The 27,823-nt window shown below is 57.1% G+C and overlaps 1 protein-coding gene across 1 annotated transcript; it reads left to right on the top strand.

The window, feature by feature from the left end:
* Positions 1-27,695, top strand: TNFRSF1B (TNF receptor superfamily member 1B). Its single transcript, XM_081145365.1, has 10 exons — positions 1-172; positions 15,514-15,613; positions 17,220-17,348; positions 17,810-17,959; positions 18,467-18,560; positions 18,982-19,220; positions 19,717-19,794; positions 20,611-20,645; positions 24,436-24,622; positions 26,770-27,695. Exons 1-10 carry the CDS (start codon positions 95-97, stop codon positions 27,048-27,050), a joined length of 1,371 nt encoding a protein of 456 aa, XP_081001491.1. The 5' UTR covers positions 1-94; the 3' UTR covers positions 27,051-27,695.
* Positions 27,696-27,823: the final 128 nt, after the last annotated feature.

The following is a 27,823-nucleotide window of genomic DNA, read 5'->3' as shown; positions in this document are numbered from 1 at the left end:
GGAGGCCCGGGAGCTCGGCCGAGCGCGGGGCAGGCGCCGGGAAGCCAGGGCCGGAGCCGGCCACCCCCGCCCTCGGCCGCCGCCGCGCGTCCTCATGGCCCCCGCCGCCCTCTGCGCCCTGCTGGCCGTCGGACTGCAGCTCTGGGCCGCGGGCCACGCCGTGCCCGCCCAGGTGGGTCCTCGCGCGGCCCCGGGGGCGCCCACCCCGGCTGGCGCCCACCCTGGGGGGCCCCGGCCGCGCGCTCCCCGGGGCGCCGGGACGGAGGGGGGGGGGGGTGCGGGGCTCGGGGCGACCGAGGAGCGCGCCCCGCGGGGTCCCACGCACAGTCCGCGCGCCGCTGGAGACCCGCTGGGGACCTCGAGGGGCACATCGTGTCGTCCCCCCCTCCCCCGGGGACCGGGAATTCTGGCCCCAGGGGTCGGCGCGCAACCTGGTCGCTCCGCGTTTGGAGACCCCAGTTTCGTTCCCCCTGCGACTGCCACGGCCAGGCGTTCCTTCCCGTGGGGGGAGGAGGTGGTCGGTGCTGGGGTGCCGGGTGCTGCCCCTACTGCAGATGCCGGGCACCCGCTTCCTATACCCTCCCCCTCCCCTGGGTTATGGTTTTCCTCTTTCTTAGAAATACAAGGGCTGCCTGGCAGAAAGAACAGGGCCAGGTGTGCAGTAAGCGCCTAATAAGGGCACAGCTGGGGGCAGGGGCAGTCGGACTGGGGGCTGATTTCCATGCCCAGACCCCTTGGCCCAGGAGCCATCTGGTGTGTCCAGCTTCCATTTGAGAGGCTCTTCTCCGTGGGCTCCAGGGTAACAGGAGGAGACAAGTGTCCTCAGGTTCCCCTGGGCCAGCTTCCCCTAAGGGCCTGTGCTTGAGCTCTGGGGACCCCAGAGGAGGTGAGGGTGAACTTCTGGGTGGTTATCGAGGCTGAAGTGGGCTCCAGGGGCCCCAGGAAAATGGAGATAGCAGAAAGCCCAGAGCTGTTATTCTAACGGCACCCACCGAACTAGCAAGGTAGAAGAATTTCTTGTCCTCTGCCTGTCTGTCTCCATAGTCTGGTAAGATAGAGGGACCCCATTTCACAGGGAAGGAAAACTGAGGCCCAGAGAGCTCCTTGTATTTCATGGAAGGGCATGGGGGCCACCTGCCTTCAAAGGGTCATCTCCTCCTTCCCCCCGTGGCTGGGGAGGAGGTGGGCCTCCCTCCCTCCTCATGATACTCCCCTGATGGACGGACGTGTGGTGTGTGCTGAACCGCCTGGTCATCTGGACCGGGAAGGAAGCTGGGGGAGGTGGCAGTGGCTCATGTGGCAATGTGTGGTGACTCACTGGCCATGGCTAAAGACATCTTTAGAGTCCATTTCTTAAAGGCAGAAGATAGAGGGCTGTGGGACCAGAATGAACCCTCACACAGTGGACCCTGGGGGACTGCCCCAGAGGCTGTCCTGGAAACGGAGGTGGTCCTTGATGGCTTTCCAGTCAGGCGAGTCCCAGCTCTGAGAGCTGAGCGTGGATGCTGATGGCTGTGGTCCCCAGCCTGATTGCAGTGCCTCTAGGGGTGTCACCCTGCTCCAGTGACATGCGAGCCAGTGGGGGAGGACGCACAGGTCTTCTCTGTGACCTGCGGGACTCCAGGCCTGAATCCTGGAGTTGAGGGGTTTCCCTTGTGTCTCTTACTTCCCTCCTCTCTTGACCAGCTCTGGTGTCATCTCAGGCTCCCTCCTTCTGGGACTATCTCTGCAGCCTCCTAGCTGATCTTTTGGCCCCTGCGCCCTCTCCCATTGACCCTCCTTGGTGGCATCGCTGGGGAGACCCTCCTCAAGTTGGAGCATCTCTCTCACCCTGCCTGAGAAGCCTCTTGTGGCTCCCAGCGGCCAAGGCCAAGGCAGAACCCACCTCCCCCTCGGTGTCCCAGGCCAGAGGGAGTGAGGTACCCGGGTTCCTGCTGCTACCTCTCTGCATCTGTGCCTTACTCCCTGTGAAACATGCGTACCCCGTGCTGTCCCCGCTCCATGGCACACCCCTTGCCCCATCCTTCAGGGCCTTTGCAAATACCACCCGCTGCATGAAAGCCTTTCTTCCTGCTTCCTGCTGGATTTAACCTTTCCCCCTTAGCGCTCTCAGAGCCCTTGTCCCTCTCCAGGAGGGGCTGTGTTCTGCTTTTTAATCTAGTGTCTTATCTACCTCAATAGATAGAATGGTCCTTGAGGGCAGGGACTGTCAGGTCTTCCTCCGGTGTTTTGAACATCTACTGAGAGCCAGGCACATTGCTAGGAATTGACTAAAGAATTTCACTGGAATTTTCCTTACAGCAACTCCTAAAAGGTGGGTGGCTCTGTTCCCACTTAGAGATGTGGAAACAGGCCCAGAGAGGTTGTGACATTTCCCAGGATTGCAGAGCTGGGGGTTAGAGGGTAGGTGGGACGTGACTGCAGGTTTGCCTGATTCCAAAGCTCTTTGCACTGCTCCCTGTGTCGGTATCCCTGTTCCTGCCCTCGGGCGGGTCCCTTGCACACAGTGGGTGCTGAGAATGTTGGCTGTAACTAGACTGAATTACAGAAAGAGCCCAAGGCGACCTGAGCTGGCTGCAGGGACGGCAGGCTCACTGTGTAATCAGGGCTCTCACCTCCTTTAAAAGCTGTATTTGTTGGCTGGAATGGATCATTCATTCGTTTAGTCCTTCATTCATTGGGCAAATAAATACCAGTCAAGTTGGCAGGATAGGTGAGTGCTTGGTGCCCTGTAATGGGGATGGGCAGGGCCCCAGCAGTCTGGCTTTTTGTTTTTGCCGGGGAGGGGCTGAGGGGATCCCTACCTGCTGAGTTTTACCTACCTACTCATGGACGTCTTGAGGTGGAGGGACTGCTGTTTGCCTCCTCAGTACCCAGCTCAGGTTAAGGGAGAGGTTGGGGGCTCCCAGGCTGACCTGGGGATATTAGCCGTTGGAGTGGCGATGGGTGATCCAGGGAGTCTGCTGTCCTGGGATGTCCCTTTGCCCCCTCCCTAATGGCCTCGAGGGGAACCTTTGTGCTGAGAACATGGCCCAGGGGTCAGGTACTCTTTCAGAAGGCAGTGGCCAGTGGCCAGGAACCGTGATGCAGTGCCATTCATCCGTTCATTCCCTCAACAGTCACGGATGCCTACTCCAAGCCCAGCCCAGCCCAGTGCTGGGCTCTGGGGACCCTGAGATGACTATATCCCAGCTCCAGCCTTCTGGGAGCCACACTGTCAGTGGTCACAGAACTGGGCTCTTCACCTCACTGCCCCTGTCACCTGGGCCAAGTTACTGAGCCAGTTTTCCTACCTGTGGATGTGGAAAGTACTCCCACCTTGTCTTCCTCTCGGGGCCAAGTGGGTAAGAAAGGCACTGGAGCCGACAAGGCTGAGAACCTGCCCAGTGTTCTGGCACCGGAGGGTGGCCCTCACTCATCCTGGGGCGTGGCCCAGTCCTTCCCTCTCAGGGCTGGGAGACATTTTATGGCCCTGGCCATCCAATACTTCCTGGACGAGTAGCCAGAAAGATTGTGGGGGTGGGAGGAGAGGAGGTGTTCGGTGTTAACTGTGCTGTGTGTGCATGTTACATTCAACTCAACACATCAGCTTAATTCTCAGTTTTGTGCCACGCTGGCTGGTTTTCTGTTCCTCAGACATCCCCCATACCTGCCTCAGGGCCTTTGTACTTGCTTTACCCTCCTGCCTCCTGGTCTCATTCCCTCACTTCCTTCTGCTCAAATGAATTCTTCTCAGAAAGGCCTTCTCTGACCGTCCTGCCTATAAAAGCTCCTACCAGGTACTGTCACTCCCTGTTTTCCTAAATAATAGTCATGACCTATTGTATTTCTTTCACTTTTATTATATCTTCCCAGTAGAGTGCATGCACAGCGAGGGCAGGGACTTGCCCATTGCTATGGAGTCGTAGCCTAGCACAGGGGTTCTCATTCTCAGCACTCTGGACATTTGGGCCGTCCTGCCTGTCATAGGATATTTACCAGCATTCCTGGCCTCTACCCACTAGATGCCAGTAGCACTGCCCCCCTGAACTGTGACAGTTACAGATGTCTCCAGATATTGCTAAATGTCTGCTGGGGTAAGACTGCTCCCGGTTGAGAAGCACTGGCCTAGAACAGTGCGTGGCGTGTAGCGGGTATGCAGAAAATGTTGAATAAATGTACAGAAATATTCATCGGACCTTTATAGTGACCCTGTTTTATGGATGAGACAGAAGAGTTTGAAAAGCCAGCGGTGACAGGGCTGGGTTCCAGTCTGTCTCCCTCTCTCTGGACTATGTTTCTGGGCTCGTCTCTCTGCAGTATTGAGTCTGCAGAGAGTAGGGGTGCTCCCCACAAAGTGCTCACCCCCTCACATCCCCACATTGGCTCATGATAGGGCCACTCACTGGCAGTGACTCAGGGCCCCAGCAGGCACATGACCTGCCCAGAAGCTGTCAGGGAGGGAAGTGGGGGCCCAGGCTTGGGAGAGGGGTGCTTAGGATAGGGAGATAGTTTCTGGGGAAACAGGAACAAAATAGAGGTGCTGTGGCTCCAGTTGCTGCCACTCCACCGATTGGGTGACTGTGGCAAGTCTTGCATGTCTGGGAGCCTCTGTGTTCCCATCAGTAAAATGGGAATGATCCCCACCTCACTGCCTGGTTGTTGGGATTAAAAGGACTTTATTGGTTGTATAGCCCACAGACTGCTATTTGAATATTGGTGGCTTTGCAGGTCTAACTTGCTTGTGGGTCCTGGGGCAGTGCCAGGCTAAGGTGGGCACCACTTGGAATCCGGGTCTCTGTCTGAGCCACGGGGCTATGCGGTGTGGGTGGCAGACCTCCAGTTGCCCAGAGCTCCTGCCCTATGTCCCTGAGAACAGCTTCCCTCCTGCCTAGCTGTGCTTCCTGCCCAGATGCCCTGTTGCTGGGCCTCTCATGCCACCTGCCAAAATGCCTGGCCTTAGGACCCGGGCATGTGGTAAAGACTGTGGGGTCAGGAAATCACTACCCCTCCTTCCCCACTCCTTCAGTGAGTGACAGCATTTGTATGTCATTTGAGGATGAGCGAGGGTGACCTGTGTGTGAAGGGACTGCAGGCCTCAGCTTTCCCACCTGTAGGATGGGCATGGCAGATTCCACGCTGGCTCTAAAGTCTCTTCTGTGATCCTGAAGGTTCTGTTTATTTGTAACCCCGGGGAGGGGAAGCCCTGTGGAGGCACTTCTGGGTCATTCTGTCCACTCCCCATCCTCCGAGTGACTCCCAAGACTGCAGGGCTCTGCGGAAGGAGCACTGGCCTGGGTTTCAGGAGACCAGAGTTCTCCCCCGAGCAAGGCCACTGGCTTGCTGTGTGACCTTAAGCATTCCTGTCTATAAAACCCAGCATCACTGATCCCAACACACTGCTGGAAGGTCAGGGAACTGTCAGCTTTGCATGTGCGTGACAAAGGCCACAGACCTGGGGCTGAGGGAGTCTAAACGCTTTCCCAGGAAGGAGAGCCCAGCACAGTTCACCTTATCTGGCCTTCCCAGCCTCTCCCTGCTGACCTCGGTCCCACTCTGGCTGGAATGGGTTCTTGGACTCAGGCCCCGGTGACATCAGGAGCTCCTGGCTGCCTGTCAGCTTGCTTCCAAGACAAGATGCAGAGCCCTCAGGCAGGACAGGATCCTGGATGTCCACCTCCTGCCCCTTCAGCCCTAGTTAGCACCCTTTAAAGTTCAGAAGGCAGACCCCTTGGTGCCTGAGGCCTTGAGCAGGGAGGGGGGACAGGTTTCCTCCAAAAGGCCCTTTGTCACCAATGCTGGGTGCACAGCCCTCCCCCATTCTGCGTCCTGCAGGCCTCCCCCACAAACCGGGCTTGGGGCATTTGTCCCCTTTTGCTGAGCTGCTGACCTCGGGGCTGGGACTCTGCAGCTCAGGGCTCACGCCTCTGGGGCCCACAGTTATTTTCCACTGAGGTGCACTCGCTGTGAGGTCACAGGTGGTGGTGACATCACTGTGGTTTGGGGTACATGCCTGGGGGAGGAAGTGTCTGTCTACTGACTGGAGTCTGGAAGAATAGCTTTCCTTCTGCGTTGAGTGAGCAATGCTGTGGGGAGCCAGGGGCGGGGGAAACAGCTGTCCAGGAGGCCCCAGCGTCCAGCCCCGGTCTAGTCTCTGCCCTGCTTTCCTTCCCTCTGACACCTGGCCCTCCCTCTCTGAGCCTCCATGTGGTCCTAGCAGAGGAAGAGGGGATAGAGCAAGCTCCACCTCGGGTGTCACCTGTGAGGTGTGTGATCACTAGACTGTTGATCCATCACTAAAACCAGAAGGCCCGGTAGCAGCTCCTTCACACAAGTGTCCAGTGTTGGGCGGGAAGATGCAGAGCTGCTTCCAGGCCCCAGGCGGGCCAGCTGCCCTCTGGCATTTGGTGGCAGACACAGGGGGCACCCGTGGGAGAACTGGCCATGCGAATCCCTGTCAGGAGCACTGGGCCCTCAGGAGGCCCGCAAGCCCTTTGCTCTGTCCCAGCTTCGGAGCCCGGACCTGGGCTGACCCAGCTGCTCTGGCCAGGGTCAGGGCAGAAATCCCCAGGGGGTTTTATTTGGTTTTCTCTGCCGTCCAGACAGTGGCCCACCGTCTGTTTCAGTCTGAGCTTGGCCTGCAGTGGGTATGGCTGATGTGGCCACGGGTTCAGGGAATTGAGTGGGCCTGAGGGCGAGAGCAAGCGGGAAAGATTTGGGGGCAGGTGGGCAGGGTGTCTTCCTGGCCATCGTGGGAGGGCTTCTCACATGCCTATCAGGAGAGATGCTAGAGAGCTGGGAGTCGGGGGTCCGAGGCCCCATCCTGACTCGGCCCCTAGATCAGGAGGACTCGGCCACTTTCATTCTCTCTCAGCCTCAGCTGCCCCAGCTGGAAACAATCATCAAGGACCTCAGCCACCTCACTTTAGAGTCCTTTGGCCCCAAATGTTACGCTGGGGGAGGCAGTAAGGGGAGTTGGTGGCTTGTGGGCAGGGGGTGGAGTGCAGCACTGGCCTCCACATGGCCTGACTCAGAAAGCCCAGATCTGGACTTGACAGTGAGTCTCCAGGGTGGGGCTCCCAGCACTTTGCCTTAATTAGCAGGACTCCCCCTAGAATCCTGGGCACCCCTGCCTGTCCCCTCTCTTTATAAGCCCATTTCCTGCCCAGTTCTCATGTGAGCCCCAACTCATTTCAGCTAATGGAAATGAAAACTCTTGCTCTGTTCAACAATTCCACTTCTATTGGGCACCTGCTGTGGGCTGGGCCCTGGGCTGGGTGTAGAGTGATGAGTAATAAACCCAGTACCGCTCAGCTCAGCGCCCACCGAGCACTTTACATAAGTTAACTCAGTCAATCATAACAGCCCTATGTGGTGAGCACTGTTCTTGTCCCCATTTTATAGATGACAAAACTGAGTCTGGTGAACAACAGAACTGAGATTAAACCTGGTGTCTGGCTTAGAGGTCACACTAGCGTGCAGAGGGGTTGTGGTCCCTGCCCTAAGGGGGAGACACAGGGAAATACTTAACCAAAAAGTGGTCTGGGCTGTATAGAGACAGGACCAGGTTGTCGCTGGAGCCCCCAGGAGGGACCTGAGCCCATCTGGGGGTTCGGAGGTTTCCTTGAATGATGGTGGAGAGGACTTTTGAAGGAAGCTGAAGAGTTAGTCCTGAAAGGGGGGGAGCAGAGGGAGGAGCAGGGGGGATGGCGTGGAGGAGGGTGGGAGGCCGGGCACTGCTCTGGATGAGAGGCGGTAGGAGATGCTGGCAGGGCCGGGCATTGAGGACAGTGATCTTGGGCCCGAAGGCAGTGGGGCCACTGGAAGCTTAATCAGGGCCAGACTTGAATGTAGGAAGGTGGCTTCAGGTCTATTTGGAAAGTCTGGGGACCAAGAGTGAGGAGGCTGAGCTGTCAATAAATGCCAAGTGGGGAGGGGGGGCAGTGGGGAGACTGAGGAGGTGATATTGACAGGCCTTGGTTGGGGGGATGGGAAGAGTTGGGGTATTCTCTGCAACTAGACTGAGGGTTCCTTGGGGGCAGGTACCACACCATGGCATCTTGTGTCCCTACACTAAGCACAAAACCTGGCCCCGAGAAACAGATAGCAGTCCGGGCTTCCTGTCTGCCCCCAAATCACTTCTAAAGGGACATCACAGGCACAGGATGGCAGTGGGATGTGTCGCCCCACGCCACCACCTGTGATGTGGTCGGCCCTTCTTGACGCAGATGCTCTTCCTCTCCGTGATGGTAGACGAGCCTCTGCAGCCTGGCCCTCGCGTTGTCTGCATGTCGGCCTGGCTCGATGTGGCTGCACCCACAGTTCATGGGGCTCTTGCAGACCCCCTGAGATGGAGGCCCAACCGGCTCTGCTGCTCCTCACTGGACCTGGGGGCCCCAGGGACCTGCCATGAAAAAGAAGTGGTTTCTCTATTGCTCAGAGACAGTTGCCACCTGGGTGGGGGTCCCTGGGCAGACATCTGTGCCCACCCCCCCCCCCCAGATTTGCCGTCTGCCTCTGGGACCCTGGATGCCCTTTAGCCCAGGAGAATCATTGAACCCGCCCGCACCGTGCTCACTGTGTGTTCTCAGAGGAGTCGCACTCATCTCTGGGCCCCTCGTCTGTGAAATGATCAGAGGGTATGAAATTGTCCGAGGACACAGAGGCAGGTGTAGCTGTGACTTGCTCCTCTCTGCCCCTTGCTGGCCACGGGGCCTCTGACACGGTGTGGATGTCGAATCTCCAGACCCGTTTCCGCGTGTCTAGAGTGGGGTATACTGAGCTCGTGGAGTTGGTGCAGGGATAAAACTGGAGAATGCATGTGAGCATGCTCAGTACTGTGCCTGCACACAGTAGGTGCTTCTCCTGGGCCTGAACTGTCTCCATCAGTCATTCCGGCTCTGTGAAAAGGCTAAATGGGAGAGAGACGCTGCTCCCTGAAGCCAGGAGCGTCGCCCTGTGGCCTCCTTCCTGCCTCACCCGTCCTCTTAGCTGGCAGTCAACTGAATCCATGCCCAGGGGGCTCCAGGGAGCCCTGGAATGTGACCCTTCCCAAGGGTGCTGGCATCCAGAGGGAGGCTCCAGAAAATTAAAAAGCCTGAAGACCCCAAAGATGCTGCGTTAATGGCAGGAAAAGCAGAGGGCACCGTAGCTTAGTGCTTCCACATGACACCGTCTTGGTGGCGGCCACTTCTTCCTTCCCCAGGCCTGCTCTTCTGTGTCTTCCTCTCTCCCTCTGTCTATTTATAAATAGGGGAAGGGACTCAGGGCCCCACCTTGGGGTACACGCAGGGTCTTGGTCTTAGCGGGAAGTTCAGCCAGCTGGTGCAGGGTTGCCCAATTGCCCAGAGAGAGCTGATGCAGACTCCGGGATCAGACATTTGCATGGCCACCCAGCTCTGCCCCTCACTGGCTAATGGCCCACCTTGAACTAGTCCCCTCCGGGAGCCCCAGCCCCAACCCCAGCCCCAGCCACTGGCTTAGGTTCCTGATCCTCCAGGGTGAGAGTGGGGAGAGCTTGGGAAGGGAGGGAGCAGCGGGCAGGAAGAGTCTGGCCTGACTCGCCAGGTAGGTCTTGCCTGGCTGTAGCTCTGCCTCTGAGGCTCCCTTTCTCTCAGGGACTCACAGCCACATTGCTGTCCCTTATCCTGGACACTGTGTCCTTTGGCCACTTAATGGACCCCCAGTCCCTGGATTTGGGCCACTCACCCAGACTATTTTAGTGTCCCTTTACTCCTCCAGGTGTTCCTCTTGAATAAAGTCCCTTTAAGACGACCTGAGGCCAGTACCCTAGGAAGCCCACCCACATCTGGCCTGTGGGCATGTCCCCCTCCCTCTGCCCCCGTGAGGCCCCACCCCACTGTCATGGCCACTGACTTTAGGCTTCTGGAGGAACTGGCCTGGGGCCAGCCTGTGGTGACCCCCATAACTCTAATGGTCACAGGTCAACTTCCCTACACTTGCTCCTTCCTTTGCAAGGCTCCCACGGGCACCTCATGAGAACTGGGCAGCTTGCCCAGGGTCTTGTCCTCGCTTAGCCCTTTTTCAGCTAAAACCAGGGCAGGAGCCCAGTTCTACTCTTCCGCCTGACAGACGGGTACAACGCAGGGCCTTTGCACACCCTCTGAGCTCCCCCGTGGGCTCCCTGGGCTGCTGGGAGAAGATGACAGGCTCAAGTTCAGACCCCCTGCCTTTGCTCCGGCAACAACCCCAGGAGGAGGCAGGGCAAGGCGGTCCTACAGGTTAACAGTGTGGAGGCTCAGAGAGTAAGCGACACCCCCATGCCTCCCAGAGCTAGCGGTGCACCGGGTCCTCTGACCCAAGCCTAGCGCCGCTCCCGGGATGCCCGGTGCTTGTGTGCCTGGGAGGGCAGGCGTCGCTGGCCTCTTTCCTCCCGGGCCACCTGCTCAGTCTGCCCTCACCCTGCGAGAGGGGATGGGGGGCAGAGGCGTGGGCATGGAAGCCCCGCCCCACACCCACCTTCAGCCTCGCCTCATACCTCAGCCCCCACCTCCCAGCTCACTCAGTGTTTCCACCTCTCATGTGGGTGGGCCACCCTCCCACCCAGCACTTCTGTGGTCTCAGGAGGGGCTGAGCCTTTTGACACCCATCTTTAAAAAGCCAGAGCTGGAAAGGGCTTAGAGCATCAACCGGGCCCCTGCTGCCATTTTGCAGATGAGGAAACCGAGGCCCAGAGAAGCCGGTTACTGCCCACAGTAGACGGGGTGCCTGAGGAGGGGAGGGGGACCTGTGGGGTGAGCCTTGGAGTGAAATCCAGTCTCCTGCGGTGGGGGAGACACAGGCATCAGCTTCATGCTAGGGAGGAACTGAGCGGAGGTGAGGAAGCCTCTCTGTGGCTCAGTTTTCTCATCTGTGACTTGGAAACAATAATTGTACCAGCGTCCTGGTGCTGGGATGGGGCTCAGAGAGACAGTGATGCGCGTGGGTGAGGCTGCGTGATGCCCGGTTGGAGCCAGCTTCCAGGAGAAGGTGCTGCCTGTCTCCGTCTCCGGGCGCCCTCGCCTCCCTGCTCCGGCCCGGCTGCCCTGGCCTCCCGGCTGGGCACAGCTCTCTTTTTTCCTGGGCTCCCACTGCCACCTCACAGTTTTCTACCCTGTGTGTCTGATGAATGAATGAATGAATGAATGAATGAATGTTTCCTCCTTTGCCCCTGACTTTCTCCACCATTACATGGGAGGTCGGCCGAGATGTCTAAGGTTCCTGCCAGCCCCCAGCTGCGTCGCCTCAATCCCTCCCCCACTTCTGGGCCTCTGCCCCCTCTTCATCTGCTCCCGTGCATCTTGCCAGCACCTGGCACAGCTGCTGCTCAGCCTCCGGCTCGCAGGCTCCTGCCTTTGAGCCTCTGCCGCCCCTGCTCCTGCCTGGTGAGGAGCCGCCAGCCTGAGGATAGGTCCTCGCAGGAGCCCAGGGACAGACAGTTCTGGGAAGAGCTGGGTCTTGGGTGCTGAATGTCCCCATCTGCTCTTCTGCTGTTCCTGGGTGGTCTCCTGGGAACCTAGGTCAGAGCTGAGGTCCAAGGCTGTCTGTCTCAGACCGAGAGGGTTCCCTGTGTTGGGGTGTCTGTGTGTGTGTGTGTGAGCCCAGGTGAGAGAGCATGTGCGTCCATGTGGGCCAGTGCCCAGTCCCTGCTTGGCACAGAAGTAGGTGACGGGAGCTGGTGGCTTTGCAATGACTCAGGGACGAAGGTGGAGGGTGGATCTCAGGAGCTGGCTCCTTCAGCTGTCCTGAGGGGGGGGACCAAAGATTTCTCCAATGGGACCAGGGCAAGAGTCACAGCCTAGCTCCTCCTTCCTGGATGAACTCAGACAAATGACTTGACCTCCTTGAGCTGTGAAATGGGCACACGCCCACCTGCTTTTGGGGGCAGAAGTGGTATTCTGTATAGCGTCTACAGCCTTGCCTGGCACATAGTAGATGCTTAATGAATATCCTGTTGTTTTCCTTCTGCCCTGAAGGGCCACCATGCAGTGCAGGTGTCTCTGTCCAACGAAGGCCAATGTTGAGGAGAGGAAATGGGGCTGCAGACTCTGATGTGAGACAGAGCTGAGGCCTGCGGTGGGTGAGGGGTGGGCTCTGATGGCCTCATTGTGCACAGTCCTCCATCAGCCTGCCACCAACCCTGGAATGGTCCAGAGCCTTTAGGAGACAAGAGGTGGCTTTGGTTCTTTCTATCTCCATTTCCTCATTTGTGAAATGGGTACAATCAGATCTGCCTCACAAATAGACATTAGATGGCCCTTTCTTCCTTCCCTCCCTCCTTCTCACCTTCCTTCCTTTCATCTATCATCCTCTATCTATCATCTATCTATCTATCTATCTATCTATCTATCTATCTATCTATCTATCTATCTATCTATCTATCATCTATCTATCTAATCATCTATCTATCATCTCTATCACCTATCTATATCATCTGTCTTCTCCAATCCCCACCCTCACTGGTCACAGATTGCTCACCTGTTATGGGCTGGTTAACATTCAGTGATTGCCAGATTTTCTCCCGGGGACCCTGAATTTGAAAAGCCTGGGTCTGCTAAACATGCTGAGCAAATCAACAACTATCCAACTTAGTTCCTCATTTTAAAATGTCAGTCAGCACTCCCTGTGGGTGGGTGGTGCACGGATCTGAGCCTCCCCAACACCAGTCAAGAAAACTAGAAGCTTCCAGAGCCCAGTGCTTCCCAGAGGCTGCTCACCACGGCCTGGGGACCTCCAGGAATCCCCGGCCTGTGTGGCCCCTGCAGTGACTGAGGCCTGGCTCCCCAGGCTGTGGTCGCCTCTCCTCTGGGGAGCCCTGCAGTGCAGGGAGTGACCTTTTGTCCCACTCAGCCAGGGGCTTTCTGTTCCTCATTGTTTAGCCATGACAGGGCTGTGTTTTTTTTTTTTTTCTTTTTCTGTCCAAGAGGAAAAACAGGCTAGAAATTGCTCAAGGGAGGGCTCGCCCCCATCACCCAGCGGCAGGAGGACGTGTGGGAAAGGGCTTGCAGAGCAAGACTCAGACAGGAGAAGGACCTGAGGGGAGCCAGGGGAGGTTGCTGGGCAGTGGCCTGGGGGCCATCAGAGTCCAGCGCCTGCCTTTGCCCTGGAACCCTTGGCCTGTGGGCGGAGAGAGAGCCCAAACTTGGCCCAGGCAGGGCTCTTTCCCATCAGGCCCTCTGGGCCCTGACAGGAAATCCTCCGCCAGCCAGGAGCCCCCTTGGCCCTGTGGGTCTCAGGCACCACACGAATGAGGGGCTCTCCTAGTTACTGCCCTGGTGCTTGTAGGGATGCAGGGTCCCTGAGACCCTTGCCACCACCCTGTGGCCCCTCCCGCCCTCGGGGGTGCTCCCTGAGGGGGGGAGGCAACACCAGAGCTGGGTGGGGGGCACAGCCCCTTCCCTGGGAAGCTACACACAGCAGCAGCCTGCAGGGAAGGCCCATGTTGGGGGCCGTGCGGAACAGGCCGCCACAGCAGTGCGGGGAAGGGAGCTGCAAAGGTATGGTCTCTGGTTGCAGGGCTCCCCGCCTTGGATCGCTGGGCCTCCTCCGTGAGCCCCCTCCCCTGGGTCACCTTGCTGCCTCGGTGGGTGCCAGCCAACCAAGCACGTCCAGCAGAGCAGCGTCAGAACCACCTGGGGAGGTTTTCTTTTTTAACAGAGCAGCCTCCCGGGCCCACCCTTGAGCTTCTTGTAACCTGCTTGTTGGGTGGGAGTCGGCATTAGTGACAGGCCTTGCAGAGGCTTTGGACACTGGCAGGGGGCCCCACCCCAGCTGTGGGGAGCCCTGAGACGGGGCCTTGCTTTCCCATTCATTCAGGTGCCTGGCAGCCTGCTCCAGGGCCAGACGGGGAGGGAAGGGTTGGGATGGAGTGTGTGTGCGTGCATGTGTGTGCATGTGCGTGCGTGCATACCTGTGCGCGTGTGTGTGCATGTGTGTGCAGCCATGGGCATGCGAGCTCACGGTCTAGATGGGAGTGGAAGTCATCTTTTGGACTCAGTTGTGCAGAATGGTTCCCACTTCCCTTGCCGGCCACCTGCGTCTCCCCCACCCTCACTAGAGCTGACTTCCTGGGGTGAGGGCCTGAGCCCAGGCTGGGGTGGGGAAGGGGCTTCAGGGGCTGGCCAGCATGGTGGGTGCTGCCATGTTTGGGCTTCATGGTCCTGGCGCAGGGTTGGACCCTCCAGAAATGACATTGTAACGAAGCCCGCTGCTTGGATTAATGACCCCCGAGCACCTATGATGTGCCAGACTCTGGGCAGTAGCAGTCTCCCCCCTGCCTGCAGCCTCAGAGGGTGCCCGTTTAGTGGGGGCACAGCCTTGTGGCCAGGAGCCCTGAGGGAGGAGGGTCAGTGTTCGGGGTACTAGTGATTCTTCAGGGTGGAGTGTGGGCAGGGAAGCTTTGAGGGGAGGCTGCTGGCAGAAGGGGCAATGGAATTTTGTCAGAGGAAGCAAGAGGCTGTTCTGGAGCCACAGATTGAGGGGCAGCTGAAAACCCCAGCCCCTGGGGGTGTCGAGGCGCCAGGCTGGGTCTGGGACTGCCTGCCAGGCCGAGCCGGAAAGGAGCTGGGTTTCCCTGTTGCCTTTTCTCAGTGCTGAGGCCAGCCAAGGGCCCAGTTGCAGCAGTCACTGCTTCACAACGGTGAGGCGGGGGGATTAGGAAGATGGGGCGTCATTATCAGGCATCACTCATGGCAGTGTGGGGGACGCTCCGCTGGTATAGGGGATCTGACGAGAGCCTCTGGAGCTCTTAGAGCAACACCTGGCACTCTGTCAGTGCTCCAGAAATGCAACTGTTGTTGCTGTCATCGACAAATGCTCGCCTACTCAGCTCCAGCTCTGCCATGGGCTGCATGTTGGCAGCCGAGGGCCTAGAGGGGGTGAGGCTGTCATTTGTATCCTGTGTGTTGCAGACATGTGGTGTGTATGTGCACGTGTGCAAGTGTACCCGTGCAAGATGGGAGGACAAGTAGGTACCCCATTTCAGCACAATGAGACGATTGTTCGAAGGGGCCATATCCAGTGTTCAGAGAGGGGCCGGAGCAGAAGGAACTGGAATCAGCCTGGGAGAGTCAGGGAGGGCTTCCCAGAGGAGGCAGTAGTTGATTGGAAGGAAGAAGAGGGGAGTCCCAGGTGCAGGAAGGAAGGATGGGGAGGCATCCTAGGCAGAGGACCACATTGTGCTGAGCACTGCGTGTCTCTGTGACTGAGGCCTCTGTCTTTGGGGCAGCTTTAAGGGCCCTGTGTCTGCCCCATTTAGTGTTAGGAGCCAGCCTCACCCTCCCGCCAGCTGGCTCAGTGTCTCCACCTGCAGACATGAGTGCTGCGCTGAGGGAAGAAGAGGGGAGGTGGAAGAAGGCCAGGACTCTCTCCCTGCTACCTCCACTGCCCCCCCCCCCCCGAGGGAGAAGTCCCCATGTCCTTTGTCCATCCATCAGTCCAGCCCCCGCAGGGAGAGAGCCACATACATGCGGGACACAGGATGGCGAAACGGGTATCGGGCGTGGCCAAGCTGATGGCTGTCCTTCCCCTTTCCAGGTCGCAGCCACCCCCTACATCCCGGAGCTCGGAGCCTCGTGCCGGCAGGGAGAGTACTATGACAAGAAGACCCAGATGTGCTGCAGCATGTGTCCTCCTGGTGAGGGACAGCCCCTGCACCTCTGGCCCTCAGGCTGGCTTGGTCCCTGGGGGTTTGATGCCTTGGAGGGGGGGGGGTGTACCTGGGGGGGCAGGGTCATGGCTCTTGATTCTTACTGAACTTCTAGTTCCATGAATCAGCCCCATGGTCCCCCTTGTTTCTGGGCCTTTGCACATGCTGTTCTCTTTTCCCAGCTCTCTTTCCCTGGTAAACTCCTACTTAATCATTCGACCTCAGCTTAGATGTCCCCCTCCTCCAGGAAGCCTGCCCATACTGCCTGGCCAGATCCCGTTCCTCCTTTGAGCTCCCAGTGGTCTGTGGCGTCCCCCTGGCATCAGCTCTTTTCATCCTGTGCTCGTGGCCCGGCTTCTCTTTCGTCACCCCAACTGTGCGTCCCTCCAGGACAGTGACAGGGCTTGCTCTCCACTGAATCCCAAGCGCCTGGCACCATGCCCGGCACATACTGTGTGCTCAATACAGATTTCACTGAATCAGTGAATGCTTGCCCATTTCATAGATGGTGGACTTAAGGCCTAGCTCCTATTGGGAGAACTTAGTGGCCCAACTCCCAGTGCTGTCCATCCATTCATTTGTTTTTCACTGCATTCATTCCTATAATATCGATAAAGCATCTACTAAGTGTCAGGCACTGTCCTAAGTGCATAGATGTGTGATCCTATCAGAGAGTAAGTGCTTTAAAGAAAACAAGGCAGGGTAAGGCAGATGGAGACAGCTGGAATGGGACATGCTATTTTTAACAGAGTGGTCAGGGAAGGCCTCTCTAAGGAGCTGGCACTGGGCAGAGTCATGCAAGTATACAGGGAACAGCATGCCAGGTGGGAGCCATAGCACGTGCCAAGGTCCTGAGGTGGGAGCAACGTTTGGTGAACTTGAGGTATAGCAAGACCAGTGTGTGGCCCAGAGTAAGTAAACGGGAGTGGTAAGGAATTTAAATTTTATCGTGTGGATCCAGGAAGCCATTGGAGCCCCCCAAGCCATTAGCCTGAGATGTGGGCAGGAACATGTACCTATCACCTCCCACAGTCATTTTAAGAGACTCCAGGGGAAGTGACTCTTTTTTCTTCTATTCACTGGCAGGGTCTTTGTAAGAAGTTACTAGGTTAGTACAGCAGTGAACATGGCGGCATAGGGCTTAAGGCTCAGAAGAGAAACTCCTTGGTGTTCTCCCATCCCCTGGTATGCCTTGTCTCTAGGCCTTGATAGGAAACTACACCACATTCCTACTTCCTTTCCCCCCTCTAGTTTATACTCCCAGTGGAGAATTTTAGCCAAATATAAAGGAGCTGGCAAACCAATTCTCACTAAAGTGTGATTGACTAACAACAGACAGTCCCAATGGTGGAATTCCAGGCATCTGGAAGGAGCAGAGGGGAAGATGTTTTATGAGCAGTGGGGGGTTCAGAGATGGAGTGACAGCTGGCGACACTTGCTAGATGTGAGATGAGTTGATTGGAGGAATTGGAACCCCAGCAAAGAGCCTTCACAGCTCCACTACAGAACTCTGGGGTTCTACGGAACAGTGGATGAGCTCAGGGCCCGGGCAGCAGCCCAGCTCCACTGAGACCTCCGACCCTTGCTTTCTCAGGCTACCACGCAGAGTCCTTCTGCACTAAGACCTCAGACACGGTGTGTACCCCCTGCGAGGACAGCACATACACCCAGATCTGGAACTGGGTCCCCGAGTGCTTGAGCTGTGGCTCCCGCTGCAGCTCTGGTGAGTAAACCCACAGAGAGGGGTGGTCCCCAGCCTCCTCCCCTGGGCACCATGCACTCCATCCCCTTTGGCTGAAAGCTGTTTTGGATTACCCCAGACCTGTTGTTTCCATGCCCCAGGGCACAAGGTTGCAGTGATAAACAGTTCTTTACTGTTTATCAGTGGCATTTTCACCCAGTCTCACCAAATCCCTGTCAATAGCCCCTTGGGGCAGGCGGGCCAAGAGCAGCGGTGGGAGAACAGCGCCCATTTTGGAGTTGAGGGAGTTGTGTCCTCTCATGCCGTGGAGCGGAACAAGACTGCAGGCCTCGGAACTCCGCGGCCAGTCTTCTTTTTGCCCCATGCTGGGGAGGGGCAGAGCTCTCCGGGGGTGGTGAGCCAGCTGGGAGGGCAGAGTGGCATGGTGGCGGCAGGGCCAGTGGATGCAGGAATGACCCCGGGCTGCCTTCTCACTCCTCCAGACCAGGTGGAAACCCAGGCCTGCACCCGGGAACAGAACCGCGTGTGCACCTGCAGGCCAGGCCGGTACTGCATGCTGGGGAGTCAGCAGGGGTGCCGGCTGTGTGCACAGCTGCGCAAGTGCCGCCCCGGCTTCGGTGTGTCCAAACCAGGTATGGGGCCAGGGTAGCCGGCTTTGGGGTCCCCCTTGAGTCTCTCCTCCACGGGCATCGGCTCACCAGCTCAGCCTGGGAACATGGCCGTTGGTGGCCAGGTGCCTGCTACCTGTCTTTCCACCTGTCCCTCACTTATTCTTTTCTCCAACATGCCTGCTTTCTCCAACATGCCTGCTCCCTACTGTAGGCCCTACTGTAGGTCCCATAATTAGGCCCTAAGCTACTGAAAAATCAGGCGGTGCCACAGGCAGATTAACACACGTAACGCTGGAGACCGGGAAGTCACTGGAATTGTTTAAAGGACAAACTCCCCAGCTCTGTGCGTGTGTGTGCCTGTATGCCTGTGTGTGTATGTGTGTGTGCCTGTGTGTGTGTGTGTGTTCAGAGGCAGAGGTGCAGACAGAGGTCCACGGCCCCCTCAGACTTCCCCTAGGGCTTTAGCGCCAAGGCCTGCCTGTTCCACGGAGCATCTGAGGTGGTGACAGGTGCTACTTTTCCTTGAAGGAACTGCAACATCAGATGTGGTGTGTGCTGCCTGTGGCCCAGGGACATTCTCGGACACAACGTCATCCACAGATACTTGCAGGCCCCACCGGATGTGAGTGGCTGAATCCTTTGGTTCTGGAGGAGCAGGGGGGCTGTCCCTGGGTGACGGAGGGGTCTAGAGCACCAAGCGGCTGTGCCATTGGTGCCTGAAGTCCCCCACTCACGCCCTTGGGCTGAGGCATTGCCGAGCCCTGTTCAGTGCCTGGAGGCGTTAGTCTGATGGAGGGCGGGTCCCAGGATGGCACAGTAAACAGTAGCCTTGCCCTACAAGTCAAGACTGAGTGGGGAGCATGGGGCGAGGTGGGGTGAGGACAGGCAGGGGCGGTCCTAGCAGATGGCAGGGTATGTATCACTCCCCCATCGCAGCTGCTGGGACCCTTGCCCACAACCGTCCTGCCTCCCACAAGTGAGCCCAGCCACGCTGAGCCACTCTGTCGTCTGTTGCCCCCTGACCAAGCCTCCTCCTTCCCCAGCTGTGAGTCGACAGCCATCCCTGGCAATGCAAGCATGGATGCGGTCTGCGCGTCTGTGCCTCCCACCCTGAGAGTGACCCCAGACTTATCCCTCATGCCCCAGCTGGGGTCCACAAAGTCCCAAGCCGTGAAGCCAACTCCAGGACCCAGCACAGCCCCAAGCACGATTGTCCTGCTCCCGGCGGTCCCCAGCGCCCCTGCGGAAGGGCTCAGCACAGGGAACATCTCTCTTCCGATTGGTGAGTCGCAGGAGGACCCATTCATCCTTCCTCCCTCCTGTCTCAGAGACTTTCCCAGAGCCTGCTGTGGGCTGGATGTACCTGGTCCTGGGATGCAGGTGGCGGTGAGACTTGTCTTCTCCCAAGACCTGGTACTGTCACTGAGAACCCCCAGGTCGAGAGGTGGGCTCAGCTTTTATCTCAAAGTGGAGATGGTCTCCTTGGTTGTTGGTTTTGATGAACCCGTTAGGCTGTGAAGACAGTGGGCTGGGCCATGTCACCTCCTGGGCTTTCCATCTGGGGTGAGGACCGAAATTCCCAAACTGGTGGCCCTCTCGCCTGTTGGGCAAGCAGTTTTTGGTTTGTTTGTTTTGTAATTGAGTTAGAGACCTCTGGATGGAGCTTGCCCCTCCCCTGCGACAAGCCGACCCATCTTTGCTCACTGGCTAACCTGCCGGGCCCCTGGTATATTTGAGTTTGCTTTTTGCAGCTGTTTGAGCTTCTCTTTTCCTTCCAGGACTGATTGTGGGTGTTTCAGCCTTGGGCCTGCTGCTAATAGGGCTGCTGAACTGTGTCATCATGACTCAGAAGAAAAGTAAGATTGCATTCCATTTCCCTTTGTCCATTTGTTCATTCATCCATTTGTTCAGGAAGCGTTTCTGGGGTGCTCCCTATGAGTCAGGTGCTGGGCGCAGCCTGATGGGTCAGACAGAGCTGGATGCCATAGACTCGGGAGGAGCTTAGAGCCCAGGGAGAGGAGAGGGCGCTTCCGCTAACTCATCTACTGAAAGGCAAGACTGCCCGGCCGGGCGGGGCTCAGCGGCTGAGCGTCGACCTAGGATCCAGGCGATCGGGGTTCGATCCCCGGTCAGGGCACAGGCCCGGGTTGCGGGCTCAAACCCCAGTCGGGGGCGTGCAGGAGGCAGCCGATCAATGGCTCTCTTACCCTCCGTTCCCTCTCTCTGAAATCAATAGATATATTAAAAAAAAAAAAAAAAAAAAAAAAAAAGGAAGGCAAGACTCCGTGAGGGCGTCCAAGGGGGAGTAGTCCGGGACTCTTGTCTGGGCATCCTGGGGGAGCCAGGCCTCTGGAGCAGGTGGCGTTTGAGCTGGGCAAGATTCGATGGGGGGCTGTGTGCAGGAAAAGAAGGCCATGCTGAGCAGAGGCATGGTGTGAGTCAAAGTGGGGAGTTTGGAAAATGGGGGTGGTGGAGGAGAGAGAAACAATGTCGAGCCAGCTGGAGAGCTGGGTGTGGGGGTCTCTGTGCGCCTCATCTGGTAGGTCATTGTTTCCCCTGAGGCTGGGTTACTTCCACTGGTTCTACTTGGGCCCCACTCTGCCCTCTTAGTTAGACCACCCGTGGCCTGAGGAAATCACTGTCCCTGACTTGTCCCCTCTCCTTCTTTGCAGAGAAGCCCTTCTGCCTGCAAGGAGAAGCCAAGGTGGTGAGTGTGCCATCCCTCCCTCTGCCCCTTTCCTGCTCTCCTTCCTGATGGGTCAGGTTGTCCCTCAGGAAGCAGAGTCCTTCAGGTTGGTCTGTCCAGGGCCAGGTGGCGTGCAGAGCCCTGGGAGGCCTAGGAAAGGCCAGCCAGGGCTAATAAAGGAGACAGGATATGAACTGCCACATCACGGAGCAGGGGGTTAGTGGTATCAGTGGCAAGCATGTGGTCATGGACCTGTGGTGTGACCTTAGGCAGAGGCGAAATGTCAGGTGGCCCTGTTTCCTCACCATTGAACAGTGCTGCTCGGGGGCTGTGCCATTCATTCAGCTGGCAGCAAGTCTCAGCATCTCTGTGGTGCTTACAAAACACTTCCTCAAAGAGCATTGGTCCTCAAACTGCGTGCCAGGGTACCCTGGTATTCCACAGAGAGCCCTGAGGCTCATCTCTGGGGTTGAGGTGGTGGCTAGAGGGCTGGGCCCTGGGTCCCTGTGCCCCCATCCCCCCAACCAAAGCAGCTCACCTTCAATCTTTTTTATAAAGTAGGATCTGTGAAGGACTTTTGCTAGAAACACAACACTGACATAGTATTTTATCAGTTCTCCATCTGAAGGGCATTTGGCCACAAGTAACTGAAAATGTAAGGGTTACTTAAAACAAAAGGGCTTTATCTTTCACACGTGCCAAGGGGTCGAGCGGCTGCTGGCTGCTGGAATAGTTCAACTGCCTCCCTCTGAGAGGCCAGCGGGACCCTGGGCTCTGCCATCTTCCTTGTGTTGGCTTTTGTTCTCTTGCTTCTGGCTTCATGTCATAAGAGGGTAATCACCACCACTTCCTGTGACCTCAGGTTGAGGTGGGGAGATGGGGGGTAAGGGCCAGGCCAACCCCGATGCCTTTTATCGGGAAATCAGACACATTCCCAAAAGCTCTGGGTAGACTCCTCCGGTTGTCTCATTGACCTGAATAGTGTCATGTGACCACCCCTAGCTGCAAAGGAGTCCGAGAAATGGGACACTTTGCTTTCCCAGCCTCGGCGGTGAAGTAGGACAAGAGGGAGGGCTTGGAAATGGGTGTGGGGTAAGCCAGTGCTCAGTGGCTGCTGCACTCCCATATTTGGTAGGCAAGCAGGGCAGAGTTTTTACCAGCATTTACTGATGAGAAAATGAGCTCCCTCCGGGTTCCCCATCCTGCTGGGCAGGGTTCCTCAGCCTTGGCACCATTGGTATTTGGGGCCTGAGCATCCTGTCTTTGGGGGCTGTCCTGTGCATTGTAGGGTGCTCAGCAATATTGCTGGCCTCTCCTACCTGGTGCCAGAAGCACTGCCTCCAAGGAGTGACAACCAAATGCTCCCTGGAGGACTGAACCACCCCTAGCTGAGAACCACTGTGCTAGGGAGCAGCTCAGCCCTGGGCAGCCCAGTGCCTGAGGTTTACACAGGGCTCTGGACTTTGTAGGGACCAGGGATTGATGTCATGTCCTGATTTTGCCAATAAACAAAGAACCCCCTCAGTTGCCCCTGCCCCCCTTACTGGGGTCCCAGCCGAAGGAGCAGGACTGAGGATTTGTCTGCCCCACTCAGAGCCTGTCTGAACTTTACACTTGTGGCTCTGGGGGAGGGAGGGGCCGTGACCTTTGGGTTTCTGTTCTGCCTGCCTTGGCCACTGAGGAGGAGCATGAAAACCCCTTCTTTGGGTTGGGAGGAATGACATTTGGATGTTCCCTCTCTCCCACCCTCCCTGCCTGTCCAAGTTCAGAGCAGGGCTAGGAGTGGGTAAGTTCAGCATGAACTAGAAATCTAGAAACACCCTCCATCTCTTCAAAGCTGGGGGAGGGTGTGAACCAGGGAGGCAGGACACAGTGCAAAGTCAGCAGCTTCAGATGCAGATCTGGGCTGGTCCAGCCCCACCCATGGACCAGCTGTGTGATGTGGAGCTGGGGACACACCCTCTCTGGGCCTCCATGGCCTCCTGGGGGCTACTTGTAAAGGATCCTTCCAGAGGCTAGGAGCTGGCCTCAGGATACTGAGCACTCCAGAGGCCACAGTTGAGGTGGGCGGGGCTGGGGGCCCTTGGCTGCGGTGACTGGCCAGTCCAGGGAGGGATCAGGTGCTCTGCCTCCGCTCAGAGCACAGCTGGAATCCTAGCTCCTTCTGGAGTGAGACCTTGGGGATCTCAGCCTCCCCTGGGGAGGTGTAGCATTGCCTGTACCCTCCACCTCATAGCAAACTCCCTCTGACCCTCTCCTCCCTCTACCGTGCTAAGAGAGGTCTCACCAGCCCTTCACTTGCCTCAGTTCTCATTTTAACCTCTCATGCTGGGCAGTGGGTGAGAATGTGGCCCCCTCCATCTCCTTTCTTTCTGGCACCCAGCAATCACCCGGAAGCCTGAGGCAAGGGCCTGTGTACCTGTTCGGGTAATGTGGGCGGGTAACCTTGGAGGGGAATTGCTAGGTCCTCCTCATCGGGGTGTCTGGAACTGGGCACCTGTCTTGAGCCCCCAGAGCTGAAACACCAGACACCCAGGAAAGCCATCATGGGTTAGAGCCCAGCTGTACCATGTCCTAACTGTGTGACCTCGGGCAAGTAACTCAACCTCTCTGGGCCTCAGTTTCCATGTCTGAAGCAAGGCTAACACCGGGCTGTTGGAAGGACCACTATAGACAGTGTTTTTGAAGAACGTCAGCATAGGGCCTGGCATTGGATGACACTCAAATGTCGGCTAATATTTTATTACTGTTGTTATTTATGTTCCGTGAGAAAACGATATTAGGCGAGTCACAGAGCAGCCCGGGGAGTGGAGTCTGGCAAGGGTTGTGGAGGCAGCAAGGCCCAGGGTCCTGCATAAAAGGGCTGCCTGCACTGGATTGACTTCTTGGACACAAGGGCCAGCAGGTGTTTTCTGTAGTAGGCCAGGCAGCAAATACTGGAGGCTTTTGATCATAGGTCTGTCATAGCTACGCAAATGTGCCACTGCTGTGGGAGAAAGCAGCCACAGACAATATGGAAACATATGGGCATGCCTGTAGTCTAGTAAAACCAATTTATGGACACTAAAATTTGAACGTCACATAATTTCACGTTATAAAATATTAATCTTTAATTTTTTTCAACCATTTAAAAATGTAAAAACCATTCTTAGCTCACAACCTGTACAAAAACAGTGACAGACCAGACTGTGGCAAACCCCTGATTTAACAAACTCTCATATGGAGCTCACTGTGTACCAGGCGTTGTCCTGAGCACTTGACAAGTATTCAGCCGTTAGATCGCCACAGTAACCCTAGGAGGTGGGCTGTCATTCTTTGTCTTTAGATGAAAAACGGAGGCACAGAGAGGCTAAGTAACTTATCCAAGGTCACACAGCTATTGAGTCATGGAGTCAAGATTTGTACCCACATGTCCAGGTCCAGAGTCCATGTTCTTGGCTGCTTGGCTGGGCCACATCACCCTGTGCTGAGGGGGTGACATAGGAGAGTCACTTCTTTGGGCCTCTATTTCCTAATGCAAAATGAGGTTGAAAATCCTGCCCACCTCTAAGACTGTCTGGTGCACAGGGCCACCTGGCCTCCGCCCGACCAGGGCTCACACTCCAGCAGGGCAGCCAGATGCTAGTCACGGAAACCACAGAGAGCCACACATCCCGAAAGTGCTGTGTGTGGAAAAAACGTGCGCTGTGGGCAGAAGCCTCATGTAAACTGTGAAGTGCTTGTGGCATGGGGCGCAGATGGTGGTGAGGAGGAGGAAGGGAGTGGAGCTGGCTGATGGCCTGACCGCTGTCCCCCCCTCCTCCCCATCCAGCCTCACCTGCCTGCCGAAAAGGCCCAGGGTGCCCCGGGATCCGAGCAGCAGCACCTGCTCACCACGGCGCCCAGCTCCAGCAGCAGCTCCCTGGAGAGCTCGGCCAGCGCCGCGGACAGGAGGAGCCAGCCGCAGGCACCGGGCGGGGACAAGGCCAGTGGGCCCGGGGAGGCCCGGGCCAGCTCAGGTAAGAGGCGGGAGCCCACCTGGCTTCACCCTTCCTTGCGATTCTTCCTGGTTTCTGTCCGATCCATCTCCTCCTGGCCTCCCGCAGGGTGAGGCCTAAGCTTCTAGCAGGGCCTTCGGAGCCCCGCACACTGGCCTTGGCTCGTGCCCCAGCCCTGCCTCCCTGCTGCCCTCAGGTGCAGCACTGAGCCAGGAGGTTCTTCCTGTTCTCTGAACCCCCAGTTCCTCTGAACCCCCAGTTCCCTCCCACCTTTGCCCATGTGGGCTCTTTCAGCAGGAGCACCCTTCCTTCTAGAGAACCCCAACTTGTCCTTTGAATCTAACATCCAGGCAGGGGTTTTTCTTGTATAATATATCTGATATATAATAGTGTTATATATTAATGTTATAGTATTATATTATATAATATCAGTTTTATGATTATATAACATTATTATATTAATATCAATTATATTTTATAGACAAGGAAACAGAGGCCCAGAGAGGTTAAACAGCTATTCAAGGGCACACAGCCAGTAGAGGAAGAGCCAGGAATTGCCCTTGGGCTCTGGGTGGAAAGCTGTATGAATAAGTGATGCCTCCAGGGCTCTACTCCCTTGGCTGGGTGTGGGGTCTGGAGAAACCCGTCCCCTTTATGTATCTGCATTTTGCCCTGGATTTGGTCTGTGACAGGTATCACAGTGCCCCACTCTGGAGGGTGCCCCTGCAGGGTCCCCCAGAAAGCCTGGAGCTTTGTTGGGTATGTTTGGTGGTGAGAGGGCAAGTCTGCTGGCCTGCGTCTCTCCTGCTCACCCAAAGAATGACAGCGGACTCAGGTCATTCCTAGATGCCCTCCGAGACGGTGCCATGAGAATCTGAGCAGGCCTCTTAACCCCACTGAGCCTCAGCTTCCTCACCTCGACATGAACCATGGCACCTCCTTGGCGGGGCTGCCACACCCTTTCCTATCTGTCATCTGACTTAGGGGTTGCTTCCTTCCTGGGCTGCCCACATCAATGAGGCACCCCACTTATGCTTCTCCTTCATAACCTGCCCTCTTCATGCGATGTCTTGTTAGTGCCCCCACCCCAGCCTGAGAACACCCCGGGGAGGATTGGGTCAGTGCCTGGAACACAGGAGGTGGCCCTGAACCTTTGTTGGATGAATGAATGAGCTGTAAATATAAATTCTTGGTCTTCATCAACTTTTGGATTCATCTCTCTGATCCTTAGCGATTTCTCTAACACGGCCATCCGGATGTGGCTTCCTCCCTGACCCGGGCATAGACCCCTGACCATGTCTGCCCACCCCTTCTACCCTTTACCCCTTCTCTTTTTGTTCCCCTCCTGCCTCTCTGGCCTTTGCTGTCCCCTTCTGTCCCTCCCACCTCAGCACCTCTCAACACTGTGAGAACAGATAAACCCCAGGCTGTGCCCCGTTGCCCTCCTGTCCGCCCCCTCAGCGTCTCATTCGAAGTATGCAAAGGCCACGGTTACTTTGGGTGACATTTGGGTGCTGTGGAGGAGACTCAAGGTGGAAATTTCCTCCTAGCCTCATGATTGCAGCTCTCCATCCCCCTGGCCTATTTTGGGTTGTCCCCAGCTCACCAACTCTGACCTCATATTGGATCCCCTGGAGTTGGGGGAGCTGGGCTGGGGAGAGGACTGGAGAAGAGCCAGCCAGTCCTCCCTGTGTTCTCTGGGCACCACACCCATTTACTCACTTAGCAGGTCTCCACAGTAACAGCTGCAGTGGCTGTCATTTTTGTGGGGCTTTTGTGTGTCCCACCCCTTACATTCATCTCCTGGCTTATCCAGCATTCAGTCCCTCACGGACTAGTTAGGAAACTCAGATGCCCACAGTGGGTGGGCAGGAAGGGGGGGGTGAACCTTCTCCCAGAAGCCCTTCCTGCCAGTTGCATTCAGGTATGTGGGTCCTCCGTGGCCAGATCTCCCACATCTGGCTCCCAAGGGAAGCTATAAATCCAGATTTAAAAAATGTAAATTCCTGTATTTTAAATGTTGGCGGCCAATTCACTTAAAAACACTACCACCAGCTGGCCCAGTGCTTTGCTCCCACATGTCTTCACCTGCCTCTTGGGCAGGAGACAGGCCGTGATGACATCCCGCTACAAGACCCCCGACTAACCACCTCTCTCATCTTCCGCAGAGTCCTCCCCTGGCGGCCACGGGACCCAAGTCAATGTCACCTGCATCGTGAACGTTTGCAGCAGCTCTGACCACGGCTCGCAGTGCTCCTCCCAGGCCAGCTCCACGACAGGGAACGCGGAGTCCAGCCCCTCTGGCTCCAAGAAGGACGAGCAGGTCCCCTTCTCCAAGGAGGAACGCCCTTTTTGGTCCCAGCCTGGGGCCCCGGAGACTCTGCTGCAGAGCGTGGAGGAGAAGCCCCTGAACCTGGGCGTGCCCGATGCCGGGATGAAGCCTAGTTAACCCGGCTGGCGTGGGCCGTCGCAGCCGCGCTGGGCTCACCTCTGGGCCTCCTCGGCCCCCACGCCGCAGCACTTTGGCTCTCTCTCGGCCCAATTCCTTTAGTGGCCTCCACAGCCTGGGCCGTCCTCTCACCTGCAGGCAGAGGGCGGGGCGGGGAGAGTCGGGAGAACCCCTCCTCTCACGGTGGGTGTCCTCGGAAGGCTGGCTGCACGTGCTGGGCAGCCCCGCGGGCCCCTGCCTCTCTGAGCTGCCCCCTCGCTGGCCCTGCGGATCTGGCTTCTGAAGCCCTTGTTTTCACCCCTGGGCCCTATGACCCTGGCTCCCTGCAAGGCCCCAGCATCCAGAGGGGCTGTGGGGGAGGAGGGGCAGCAAGTTTGAGTTCACCCGAGTGCCAAGACTGCTGGATGGTCTCAGTGGGAGGGGCTCTCATGGGTCAGATGGCCTTGTGCAGGGTGGGGATCCCCTGGGTTAGCCAAGGATCTTTGGGAAGTACCACTTCCAAATCCTTTCCTGCTAGTTCCACCTCCTGTACGTGGTGTGAAAGTCAGATACCAGGAGGGCCCAGCAGGCAGCCTGGATGAGTGCCCTGCCCTGGGCAAGATGGCAAACCTCTAACAGGAAATTCAGTTTTAATATGTGACAGTTAACAAAACGAAACAAAAAAAAATGTAAGCACCATGCAGACACACGAGCCAACAACACAGAGTTTGCCTCCTCTGCCTTTGACCTTCACTCCAGTTTTCCCAGAGAGCCAGCCCCCCTCCCTCCCTCCC

This window comes from Miniopterus schreibersii, assembly GCF_964146895.1.
Source record: "Miniopterus schreibersii genome assembly, chromosome: 8".
NCBI classification, from domain to species: Eukaryota; Metazoa; Chordata; class Mammalia; order Chiroptera; family Miniopteridae; genus Miniopterus; species Miniopterus schreibersii.
The sequence above is the reverse complement of the archived record's forward strand: the minus strand, read 5'-3'. Positions and strand labels throughout refer to the sequence as shown.

Bases quoted from the DNA above. Each gene is read 5' to 3' on its own strand.
- TNFRSF1B (XM_081145365.1), top strand. From the start codon at position 95: ATGGCCCCCGCCGCCCTCTGCGCCCTGCTGGCCGTCGGACTGCAGCTC. The intron at 15,614-17,219 runs GTGAGGGACAGC...TTGCTTTCTCAG, and splicing joins CTGCAGCATGTGTCCTCCTG to GCTACCACGCAGAGTCCTTC. The intron at 17,960-18,466 runs GTATGGGGCCAG...TTTTCCTTGAAG, and splicing joins CTTCGGTGTGTCCAAACCAG to GAACTGCAACATCAGATGTG.